Source organism: Notamacropus eugenii, chromosome 6 (genome assembly GCF_028372415.1).
Source record: "Notamacropus eugenii isolate mMacEug1 chromosome 6, mMacEug1.pri_v2, whole genome shotgun sequence".
Lineage (NCBI taxonomy): Eukaryota > Metazoa > Chordata > Mammalia > Diprotodontia > Macropodidae > Notamacropus > Notamacropus eugenii.
Window position 1 is genome coordinate 269,068,782 of NC_092877.1, and position 13,778 is coordinate 269,082,559.

At 34.2% G+C, this 13,778-nt stretch overlaps 1 protein-coding gene across 1 annotated transcript in view; it reads left to right on the top strand.

Annotated features, from left to right (window-relative positions):
* Window positions 1–13,778, top strand: part of KLHL1 (kelch like family member 1) — a 566,614-nt gene that overhangs the window by 508,506 nt on the left and 44,330 nt on the right. Inside the window, exon 9 of the mRNA XM_072622321.1 lies at window positions 12,945–13,157. Coding sequence (XP_072478422.1) covers window positions 12,945–13,157 — 213 coding nt within the window. The remainder of the gene's footprint in view (window positions 1–12,944; window positions 13,158–13,778) is intronic.

Consider the following 13,778-nt stretch of genomic DNA (forward strand, 5'->3'; position numbering starts at 1 on the left):
AATACATTCTTATAGAACTGGAAGGAAAGATTAAGAAGATGGGAATAACTAGAAAAAGAATATAAAAATCTTTGCATAACACTTAACATTTTTGAAGAGTTGTAACCCTGTCATCATAAACGACTGCTGCTTTGTTTTGGTCCTCTACACAATAGAAGGATTTAGACAAACTTTGACTGATGTCATATTGAATTTTATTCATTTATTTTTTACCTTGATGTATTTGGAGTGGAGGCATTGTTTAAAAAAAAGAAAAAGAAAAATGTGTCATGTAGGTTGCCTAAAATAAAACACACTTAAACCTCCCATTCCCCCCCACCACTGAAAGAAAAGGACATTTCTGAGTTTGTGGGTCAAAAGGCTCTGCTTTTCTTATTTGTATTTCAGAATTAAGATAGTAAATTATTGTCATCTTCGTCAAGCTTTAGATAATATACAATAGATCATAGCTATTTGCTGTGGTTTGTCAATGGAGAATTTTTTAACTGATTCTTATTATTTGGTGATGATTATTTCAGTTACTGGGTATCCACACATATTTAACTCAGTCAAAATGATAGTAACTTTAGAGTTGAAAGTCTCTTGGAGGTCACTAAGTACAATCTTTCCCTCATTTTATAAAACCTGAAACCAAGAGAGGTTAAGAGACCTGAGAAATGCCACGCAGTTAATAAACAGCAGAGCATTTTAACCCATGGACATTCTAACTCCAAATCCGAAAATTTTCTCATATATCAGGCTGCCTTTCTGTGAAAAAACTATAGAGCACCACGTTAACTGACAACCTAAGTCATAATAGACTTATTTGCCCTGACTAGAAAAAGAGGTCTTTTAGTGAACTAATTTCTGCCCAAAGGGACTTACTAATAATTCTTCTTATCGATAACGATGCATGGAAACTAGAGACAATCAAAGGATGAATAAAAAATGTCATCCTTTTCCCCAAGTTTCCTCCTTACAATTGTTTTATATATAATCAGTTGCTTATATGAAACTGACTATTTAAGAGGAAAGTTAGCCACTTCTTATTGGATGGCCCCTCCCATCGTAATGTAGCGTTCTTCATTCACTCCCTTCATTGCTTTGGAGGCACCTCCCCTACAAAAGATCTTAGGGAGCACACATGAGAGGAAGAGGCCATGTGACCAATATGGCCCAGGCAGCAGTGGCTGTCCTAAAAGAACATGAGCAAGTCACAAAAGCTCAGCAGCACCCTAGGCCACTTCCTAGGACATATATACTAAAGTTATAGAGAGATTGTTATCTGACATGGGAAAGGGAGTTAGCACACTAGAATTTCCATCACAGATGCTTTACGTATTCACATGAGTGAGTAAGTTGAAAGGCAAAGGGATTAAGGGATTTGTCCAATATCAAGCAGCTATCAAGTGCCAAAGCTGGAATTCAGTGGTAGTAAAAAGAGAGGACCTGAGTTAAAATCTCACTTCTGACGCTTGCTACATGTTACTTTGGGCAAATCACTGTGACTAGTTCTAGAATTCCTCAGTTCTAAAAAGGTGGCTTATGAGGTCCTTTCCCATAATTATTGTCTAGAGCCCAGGTCTACTGAATTCAAGCTCACTACTCCTTTGGTTACACCATACTGTCCCATATTATCAGACTTTTTTTGTATAAAAACCATAATGCTTAGAAATTTTTTTTAAAGTTGACGTATCATTAAAAAAAGCTTCTAACAAAGGTCATATATATAATATACATATATTATATATATATAAAATCTCAAGGAAGACATTTCAAGATACACAAAACTGGAATGAAAATTGTGTGTCTTGTGTTAATAGTAGGGAGTCACTATCTCAGTAACACTAGGAAAAGTACAATTTATAAAATAACTGATTAACTTCAGTTACTCCTCTGTACTTAATTATGCTCTAAAAGAAAGTTCTATTTTAGATATTGGCTTAATATGTTTTAGGGAAGACTGCTTTACTTCCAAAATGATTTAGAATATTCAAAAATATATAGTCTCTATAGATAAGTCTGTATCTCTTCATCTTCTCTGTTGCATTGATGAAAATTCATTTGCTTTATTTGAATAAATCTCAAAACAAATAAAAATACTCTTTTATTCTTACATAAAATGCTTTTTTTGGTAATGCAAAGGGTGATTATGAATGTAATGTGCAAGTTCTTTTCAGAGAACTAGAAAATTAAAGTCATATTTTCATTTCATTGAACAGACACTTAATGTAGGTAATCCTCATGCATCAAGAAGAGAAAATGTACTTAGCCATGCTTGATGTCTTCCATTCAAAAGTGATTACTATTTTACTCCAATGTATTTCTTTTCTATTATATTTATTTCAGTAAAAGATTGAAGTATAATTTGAATTTAAAATAACATTAAACTATAACCTGGAAGTCTTTGAAACTTTGAAATAAAGATAATAATAGTAGCTTTTACTCTTTCCCCTAGATTACCCTAGATTTTCTTAACATCTAAATATTATAGTGGCCTTTCAAGGTACAGTATAAAACATAAATGCAAAGTTTTAATGAAGGTTAAAGATAAAGTGTAAAAGAATTTATATGTTTTTTCTTTAATTCTGTTTATATACTTATGAGAATGCTACATCATGTTTGTATCTTTAAAGAGCAAATTCTTTCATTTATTAAACTAGTGGTGAAAAAAGGCAATTCCAGAAATATCTAGAAAGTACAATGTTTACAGGAGAATAAGATGGAGGAAAAATTTCTGAGCTACACGTCAAAGACATTGATTCTAGCCCCAGCTTTACTGTTTACTTTCTATGTGACCTTGGGAAAAATCACTTAACTTCTTTAAATTTCAGATTCCCCATTTATAAATTGGTATAATAGCTCTGTCTACCTCATGAGATTCTTATAAGACTTCAATGAGATAATGGATATTAAAATACTTTGAAAACTGTAAAGTGCCAGACAAAATCAAGTATCTGGAGGTCACTTACTTATCTGGCAACCAAAACCAAATGCAATGCAGCCAAAAAATAAGGAGAAAATGTCTCAGAATAGCCAAAAGGCAATTCACTAATATTCTTGTACCTTATTCATCAGAGTGCCTCAGAGTTTCAATAGAATATATCTACTTGTATTATGTAATGAATTCTAACAAGTCCTTGGATGTAAGTTTTCTAGCCCACTAAAAACAGTATGATAAAATGCCCTGCTGACCATACAGGTAGCATCAAAAAGTGGTTGCTGGCAGTTTGACAGAGAATGTGGACTATGAAAGACTGTCAAGAGGAGAATCAGAATTTCAAAAAGCATAGAAGTCTGGAGCCAGATCTTGTAAAGGAATGTAACTCTAGCCATCCTCAGTTATGAGATCCTACAATGACACTGTACAAGGATTTTCATACTGTTACCTTTGAGATTTCAAAAAAAGAGTTTCAAATGTTTTTTAAATAGGAAAAGAAGAATATCTAAGGCATTTTTTAAAAAAATGCTATCCAAAATTATAAAAATACTCTATATTTACTTATTTTTTTTTGCAATGAAAATGGAAAGTTTCTCTTTTCTGGAAAATTTATTTCTGTGGATCACGTCATTCTTCAATTCCATTTGAGAAGAATTTATTCAGTGATTACCAACTGTAAGGTGTCTCATTAAGCAACAAATACCAAAAAAAAAAAAAAAAAGAGTTTCTCCTACAGGGTATTATATTCTGTTAGAATTCAGTCTGGAAATAGATAAATGTGAATATACTAAAATTCAGGAGGAGAGAAGGGTCCCTAATAGCTAAAAATTCCAGTAAGACTACTCTAGGAGGTAGTACGTGAGCTAAGCCTTGAAGATCCCTTGAAGGGATTTTAAAACATGGGGATTGACAAGAGAAATCACTCCACTCATGGAAGACAGCCTATGCAAAGGTACAGGGTTGAAAAATGTAAGACTAAGTTTAAGGAAAAGGAAATATGCCCATTTGACTAAACATACAGTATGTAAGGAAGAATAATGTGAAACAATTATTAAATATTATTATCATTAATTATTAATAATAAAATTATTAATATTAGTTAGAGATACACTATAAAAACTTAGAATGTCAAGATAATAATATTATATTTTATATTAGGGGCCATCAGAAGCCATTGAAAGGTTTGAGCTTGGGATTTCAGTCTCAGCTATTATATTCTAATTATTTCCAGCAATAAATTTTTAAATTAGTGATTTAGTAGCAAGCTTACGTTGTCCAGTCATTTCATGGATGTCCAACTCTTTGTAACCTGAAGTGGTTTGCCTTTTCCCTCTCTGGCTCATTTTGCAGTTGAGGAAACTGAGGCAAACAGCATTAAGTGACTTGCCCAGGGTCATACTGGTGCTGTGTCTAAGGTTAGACTTAATCTCAAGTCTTCCTAATTCCAGGCCCAGCACTCTATCAACTGTGATAACTACCCCAGAAATCTTATAGTTGAGCTAAAATCAGAAGTTATATATTACAGAGATGCATTTATATGTCAATATACCACCGTTGCTCCATTTTCTTTTTAACACCCCAAAACTATTGAGTATTTGTACAATAGCCTTCTTTCCCACTTCCCTGGAGTGGGTGAGTGGGAATGAAGCAAAAATATCTAGCTGGTAATCCTTAGTGCTATGTGTCAGAGACAGTAGGCTTTTAAATGTCAATTTCTAAATTCCACCTGAAGTTCCAGCTTTCTTCATTACTTGGCTCAAGTCCCACTTTCTCCATGAGGTATTTCCTGATCTCCTTATCGGATACTACCTACCTCCCCTTTACCAGAAGTACCTTCTAGAAGGTATTACCCCCCCAAAAAAAATTAACTCTGATAGCTTAAAACTGTACTTAGTCTTTGGGGACACTGAATTCACTTTGTAGATATTTTAAATTTACTTGCATCTGTACATGTGAATTTTTCTAGCTAGAATTATGACTTTCTTAATGGCAAAAGACTTTGATTTTTGACTTTTAACCTTAGCACCTCAATAATTAGCATATAGTTGCCACTTAAAGACTTGTTATTTGATTATTTGACTTAAGAAATGTAAATGAGATATATTTTTATAACCTTACACCACACGTGAGCGTTTAGTAATTATTGTAATTAAAAATGCACTTTCCCCAAGCATACATATTTTTCTTTACACGTGAACTCAAATTGGATGATGGCACAGTGGATCAAGCCTTGGACCTGAAGTCAAGAAGACATGCGTTCAGCCTCATACACTTACTAGCTGGGGAACGTTCAGCAAGTCTCCTTTCTCTGCCAGTTTTCTCCTCTACAACATAGAGATAATAATACACCTACCTCAAGTTGTCAAGATCAAATGAGATCATATTTATAAAACATTTAACACAGTGCCTGACACGTAGTAGACACCACATAAATGCTTATTCTTCACATTTTCCTGTTCCTAAACCACTTGCATTCCATTCAATGAGAAAAAAATGATTAACAGTAAATATGCTTTTGATCATTAAAATAGTTATCACTGTTTTATACTCAAAGGGCCTCTCATTTTATCCAAGAAAATTTAGCAGACACTGTGTTGTAATATATTCCAAAAAATATTACTCAAAGGAAATTGTTTTGACTGTAGTGAAGCACATTAGAAGCACCAATCTCTACGATTTCTTAGTACTCTAACTCCAGCTGCTGTATATACCTGAGAGTAATAAAAGTGCTTTTTCTTTAACCCTCCAAATGCCTTATAATTTCACCCTGTCACTAGCAGTGTTTGTGACCTCTCTTTCTTGGCTTCCCCACCTGTAAAGGGACTTCAGGCTCAATTAGGTGCCTTGCAGCTGTCAAGACTGTGAGACGTTAATTGAAACTGCCTTTCACTCAATTAGTCCACACCAGCAAGGTTTTACTTTATTTATTTAGGAGAGAAAGAGAAAGCGAGAGAGAGAGAGAGAGAGAGAGAGAGAGAGAGAGAGAGAGAGAGAGAGAGAGAGAGAGAGAGAGAGAGAGAATGTGTGTGTGTTTGTAATATATGTTTTTATGTTAATCCTTTGATTGCAACTCTACCCTTTCTAAGAAGACAAGAGCAAAGTGATCTAAATCTATTTAATAATGCTTTCCAGGGCTTTATGAAGGGGACAAAAAATATCTTCACCCTCATGCGGAGAAGCTTTTTTGCAGCACAGCACCCTTGTGTTCACATGTATCACATAATTAACGTCATTGTCATATCCCATCCAATTTTTCATTTTCTCTCAAAGGAGAAGAACTGTTTAAACAAACATGGATAATTGTCTCAACTCTCTATAAATGTAGTTATACTTTATAAAGGAGAACTCCTTGGGAGGGAGTTTATCTTCGTTGACTAAAATATATACCCAGTTACACAGTATAGGCTACAAGATAATCAGCATAATTGTAAGGGAAACTAGGGCAGGAACAGTCTTATTGAAAATAAAAGTTACTAGTGTGGATCAATAGTTGTGGAATGAAGAGAGTGACGAATCCCATATGTAGAGGGTGGTGCACATGTGGTAAGGGGATAGTCATTGTGCATGGAGACATTGAAGGAGGCAATATAGACATCTCTAACCTATTCTCTCTGTGGTCTTTTGCAAGATAGACTTTTATTCCTATCAGGAGAGGAAAGCAGGAAGTTAGAGCAAGAGGCCACTCTGCTCTCTTCAGAAAAAGGGAATATTGAGCTAGAAGTACACCTATCTCTTCGCTTAAATATTTTTAGTCCTTGGGATATGATTGTGTTCTATCTAACTTCAGATCACTCTGTCATTTCTGGGGGAAAGAGGAACCCAAGCTCTATATGCAAGGTTTGACCTTCTTTCTACCTTCCACAATGAATACATATAGCAAATAGGGAGAAAAAAAAAGTCCCATTTATCAAATAGTAGCAAAATAGAACTCAGGGAAGTCATACATAGGAGACTGCATACCAGAAAATATAGAATGAAGAGGTGCTCCCATTAGCAGTTCAATGACTCAGTTCAGGCAAGAGTGTCCTGAATTTTACTCAGATGAAAACTCTTTAAAATCTCTAGCAAAGCACCTTGGGAATAGGGCTATGATGGATGCTGCCAGGTCCTCTCAAACCTTTCCAGAGTCTTTCCTTTCAGCAACCTGAAGTCGGTTTAATCTTTTCCCTCTCTTTTCTCAAAGGTGGAAGCCAGGAACACTTGAATAGTGAATCCTCAAAGTGGGATTGGCTAAGAACTGAAGCTCTCACCTCTCGACACCACCCCTCCATGTCTTCTGCAGGGCAGGGCATTAATCTTCCCCAATAAGGAGATATCAAGGGTTATGGGAAAGGGGTTGCAGGTTTTACTATTAATTTTAACACTCTATCTAATAATCATAACCTAAGATATTTTCCACTTACTAAGCCATTCTACACTATAATGTAATCTTATTTTTCCCCAGGTGTATTGAAAATTCATTTTTTGTTTTAGTATAATCAAGTGTCTCTGATTGAATAATGTGATTAAAGATCTTCCCCACCCATTAATGGGCCTGGGAAGATGTGTAGGAAGGTTCACACCTTTTGTTAATGAGACACTGGTTCTCAAGGGTCGTGATGCCCTCTGGCTCTGAAAAATGTATAAATACTCTGAGGTAAGGTTTTACTTTGGGGCTTACTCTTTGGAGGTGTTTGGCCAGACTAGACTCTGGGCAGTCACTAAGAGGCCCTTTGGCTTTGCAAACCCAGATGTTGGTGCTTCTCTCTTTGGTAACTATGTATGTATGTAGTGGTCAGGCAGTTGGATCTGTCTATTGATCTATGATGTACCTATTGCTTATTTGAAGCCCTATCGATCCTTCTCTCTTTGTATTTTCTCCGAAATTCAGGGTGTTGACTTTTTCCCCTGAACTAAGTGAATGATACATGTGCTTGATTAAGTGATTGTTGACCCCTCAAAAGTTACTTTCCTTTTAGAAAAGCAGATCAAAAACCTGTGATAGCAGGCTCTCCTGTATATGTGGGGATCCTTGTTTTTACACCAGGTAGCTCAGACACTATAAATTACATAGATTATTGCCAGTCATAAAAGAGTTTATTTAGTGAGGAAATTTAGCTTAGAATATACACTTCTATAGAGCAGAGAAGGCCAGTAAAGTGACTTAGTAGATAAAATGCTGGACCTAGAGTTAGGAAGATCTGAGTTCAAATCTGGCCTTAGACAATTACTTGGACAAGTCACTTAACCCTGTTTGCCTTAGTTTCTTCATCTGTAAAATGACCTGGAGAAGAAAACTGAAAACAATTCCAATATCTTTGTCAAGAAAGTCATAAATGGGGCCATGAAGAGTTGGATAGGACTAAAAAAACAAGTGAACAACAACAACAAAAGAGGGCAGAGATGGCATCATTTTTTTCTTTTTGTCCTTAGTGACCAGTACAGGGCCTTAAGCATCATGTGAGTGTGTTAATATTTGCATATATGTGTATATGTGCATGCATGTATGTATTAGTATAAACACACATACACACATGGGTCTATATGTGTGTATGTGTGTGTGCGTGTGTGTGCGTGTGTAGCAGATAACTAGGGCAGAGTTGCCAATCAAAATTTCAAGGGAATGGAAAGAGTTCATGTTAATTCAAAAAACAGAAACAATGGAATTTAACACTTAGATATCTAGAATAATTACTTGAGTTAGGAACCTAGCAGATGGCATGTTTCTTTTTCCATGACACCCTAGGAAAGGTCTTCCTTAGGCCTGACTTTCACTGTTTCCTCTTCCACAACAACTTTATGACCTTCCAGTCCTCTAGTCATATGACAGAACAATATATGGTCTTTCCTCATAACGGAGCCTTATATGCCAAGGTATTTAACCTATGTTTCCAAATTCTTTTCCTGATTCCCAGTTGCACATGTTCCCCTGAATTACATTATATTTACTTCACAGAATTCTGTATTTTATGTGTTATGTCCTGCCACTACTTCTGCCATGACTTTTTGCATTAATAAAGAGAATGTCCTCCCCAATGAAACGATAGTTCCCTGAATACTAAAGAAATTTACTCACTTGAATTGTTGGTCTTGGATCAAATCTGTAGCATAGCTTATCATTATTACTTAATTTAAATCTTAAAGAATCCATTGTTAAATATTGTTTTGTCTTCTTCCATTGACACAGATAACAGCTCCTTTATGTCCTGATAAGTGGTATTTGAGTTTCTGTGATCAAATCATTATTTTAGAACCAATCTCCTGATGAGTTCATTCATAGATCATTATGACTTACCTATTAATAAATATTGCAAAATAGTTGGGAATCCCTATTCCCTTTAGTAAACAGAAAAGAAAATTAATGTTACATGGGGAACTTCAGTTACCTTACTTAAGTCAAAGCTTATGGATTTATTGAAGATCTAGAGGTTATAATGTGCTTCCTTGATGTAGATATTCAGCAAATCTTCAATTTTAATGAAACATGGAAATAAATTCAGATCAGAATTCATAGAGTGTTTAAGATGATAAAAGCCTCCATGTGAATAATTGTTTCACAGCTGGGAGCTTTTGTAGCCTACGTTGTCAAATTCTTAGACTTTACAATGTTCCCATTTGTTAACTTCACTGTGTTCAGTGGAAGACAACTAGTTAGAAACCAACTTAATGAGCAATATATGTGGAAAGTTTACCCTATGGGCAATTATAAATATTTTTATTGTGGGAAATGTTAAAGTCATCTGGAACAACACTTGTTATATGCTTAAGGGAACTGATCAAGAATTTTTTAAAGGTCCTCAAAGAGTAAATTCATAAGGCAGATATGAATGACTTAATGGTTTTAGAAAAAATGGTTATGTAATTGTCTATATAGGAAGAATACTGACATGAAGTTATCATCCAAACAAATTAAGCAAAACTTTCTACTGGAGGAGAATGGGAGGAATAACACTTTGATTATGCATAATTCACTAGATAATTGGCTGAAAGGGGCTTGCCCTGTTATATTTGCTTGTTCCAATTTATTCTCAGTCATTTTAATGATATGGGTTGCAGGATTTGGGGTACTTCTCTTACTGATTCCCTGCTCTATATCCCAGTTATGGATGATCCATAGTGAATCTCATGAGCCTAATATTTTAGTCCCTTTATTTTGGACATTCTCATCCAGAATGCTTAATGTTTTTAAATGTTTGAGGTAGTATTTGCAAAGAGATATTAATATTGTCTATTGAACATGCCAGACTTTAGTGTATATTATAAAACAATGATAAAATAAGTATGGGAAGGTATGGGGTTAACATTAGCAGACTGATTGCAGTTGTCTAGGCAAAAAGATAAGTTTTTTTTCTATGATTAGGATAATTTTCAATAGGCCACTTTGTCATTTTCTTATATTTTATACAAAATAGAAGAAGGAAATCTTTTAACACTTGCAGCAACAAAATTGTAAAATAGGACAGCTTTCTAGAAATGATACATTTTAAAGGCAGAAAAAAGTAAAGAAGCACTGCAAGTGATTCTCTATTTTGAAAAATAATGAGGATTTCAAAGAAACTAATTGAATTAAAAACCCTGATTAGGGAGGGGGTAGAGGCTAGGAATATTGTCAATGACACTTCTTTTACCTGGTAGAAAAAATAGAAATTTTGAAGAAAAGCTTCATGTCACACTTTAATAAAATGGATAAAAGAAATGACAATTGGTTTGGAAAATCTTTAGGAGAAAAATATTTGTATTCTTTAGTCTAACTTCTTGCTGCAAAATATTCTACCTTTGGTAGAGAAAAGTAGTGCAATGCTGACTACTTTTGACAATCATACCGTTTGCTACTTCACAATTATATCTTTTTCTTAACCATTTTATATTTTGAAATGTGTCTTCTCAGGAGTACATTTTCAAACACCTTTCAGGCACTATATTTTTGATTGACTCTTGGGTGAAATGTGTTTAGAAACATTTTAGAACTTAATTCAAGAGAATTTGAATCTGAACCAATCAGTCTTCCAATGTATGTGTAACCAGCTTCTTAACCACTTTACTATATAATCTCTTGGATGTACACACACACACACACACACACACACACACACACACACACACACACACACATGCACACACACATACACACACACACATATATATACACATCCATGTATACAAATGTATGTGTATACAAATACATAAATGTGTACAAATACATAAACGTGTATATGTATATGTGTGTGTGTTCCTATTCTTATTTGAATTTAGTTTTTTCTCTACTTTTCTCTTTAAGGAATTTATTGGATTAGTGAGAAAGATAATAAATAGAAATTGCCATTGTTAAAAAAGAAGTTCTCCCATTTTCACTACTGCATTTATGGTCAATCAGATTTTAATATTTTAAATTCTTTACAGTGGCATATAAATTACTTAGGACAACCAAAAGTTTTGATAGGATTACATTTTGTGATAGTAATTGCCATGAGTATATGCTTTTACTGGCATTATACTGATTCAAGACATCTGAACTCAACTCTATGAAATCAAATTTCAATGGTTTCCTCACCTTCAATTAGTACTTTCTCATCAGAGTGCTAGATTTCCTGCTATACATATCACACATGCACACATACACACACACACACACACACGTTTCATTGCTCTCCTTTGTTATATTTTACAATCTTTATTTTTTAAGTATTGATATTACTCTAAAGAAACATACCAAAGTTATAGGTCTTAAAGTTAATAATTAAAAAAATATGAAAGTCATTGTAATAATTATGGATTTGGGAAAACCAAGCTTTTCGAGAATCTTTCAAGACTACAATGAAACACAATTGGTTATACCAAAAAAACCAGAAGAAAGTGTGTTAAAGAAGAAAAATATCAAGAATTGACAAAATATTACTGCAAAATAGACAAATTCTTATTGGGAATTGTCTTTAGAAGACCATCTGCAGTACCAATGTGATATTCACAGTGCTTACAGTGGCCGTGAATATGCCTGTGCAATTCTGAATTGCAAAATACAACCGACTCTCCACATGGAAGACAGAACCAAAACATTTATTCAGACACCCAAAAGCCAAATCCAACATAGTAACAAAGAAATCTATCTATACACAATAACAATGCAGAAGGCAACACTAGCCCTTAGTCCCAAGCCCTCCCCTGTTAGGCTTCCCACAAACCAGCCCCCTTACACAAATTACAAACAAGCTCTCTCACTCATACTAGACAACTGCCTTTCCCAACTTTGACTGCTCTCTAACTTCCTCTCTGCTCTGCTCTAGCTCTACCTTTTCTTGTTCTACTCCTTCTTGTTCCATGTGACTTGACTCATGTGACTCAGGCTTCCATGTGACTTAAGGAGGTTACATGGGCCTATTAATGAAAGGGAAATATTCTTCCACTAATAAGCAAAAACACATTAACAATAAGAAAAAATACATTTTCAATATACATGCGTAAATTAAGTAATTGCTGTTCATTTTCTACAGTTAAACACAGGCCTCCTAAACTTAGAACAACAGAGAGAAGATCAATCTAAGAAGAAAAACAGTTGTTTTGCATTGTGACAAAGGAAAGCTTTTAATTTCCAGGAAAATACAAAGACTGAACAGTGAACTTCAGGAAAATACAATTTTTTTCTTGATAAAACTCTAATATTAATTCAAGGTTATACAAAAACTAGCATTCAAAGTCCAAATGAACATGTGTATCTTTTTATTACTCTGCAAAACCTCTCCTCCCCAAAACGAGGGATTTTTTTTAAACTTTCAGTTGGCTTGGAAATCTTGTCCTCATTTAAGAAGGAGCTTATAATTATTTTTTCTTCACCTTTGAATATTTTATTTATCTTCCAATTTACCTCTATCACATCAGCTTGAACTTACTAATTTTTTTAAAATAAATAATTGTTTAATGAATGAATATGCTACTGAGGAGTAGTTCTTAACAGATTGAAGCCAACTGCAATTATGTGTATTTTCCTTTCTACCCAGCCCGCATAAAATCTCCATATGGCTAAAATGTGTTTCCCATTTTTGTATTTTAGGTTATATTCAGTTGGAGGCCGTGATGGTAGTTCTTGTTTGAGTTCAATGGAATACTATGACCCTCATACCAACAAGTGGAACATGTGTGCACCAATGTGTAAAAGAAGAGGAGGGGTAGGAGTGGCCACCTGTGATGGTTTTCTTTATGCGGTAGGAGGCCATGATGCACCTGCTTCAAATCACTGTTCTCGTCTATTAGATTATGTGGAAAGGTATGATTTAAGAAAACTGTTATACGTGGCTTGGATGAAGTGAAGGAGAGAATTAATTAATGACATTTCAGATTTGGAAAATGATAAAATTCCAAAGTATTAGTATTTTTTATGTGACCAAATATAAATATTTCACCTAAGTTTCCAATGCACTTACTTGAGTTACACAATTTTTTTAATGTGCAAAATAGATTTTTCATATTATTATAAAGTGAGGCTTTATTATTTAGTGAGACTTGAAATCTCTCTAGCATAAATACTGTGACCCAAAAATGATATGATATACTACAAAATTAATCTAAAATATAGAATGTAGATTTCCCTGGTTAAAATTAATTTTAAATCATTAAAGCTCTTTATTTAAATTTTAAGCAGTTTTAACAATTGTAGAACTAGTTAATTGCCCATTGATTTATTTTAACTATTTTATTTTAGTTTTAAGTTTCAGTTTCCTTTTTTTTTTTCCTTTGGGTGTTGCACATTTATATACATTGGGCACTGTTACTCTAAAATGTAATGGAAACCTACTAAGTGCTATAGAAATGCTCATTGTTATTTTCTTTGGTCTAGTCTCCTAGAACCTTATGTTCATCCAGGACTGCTTTTGTAACATGCAGAATT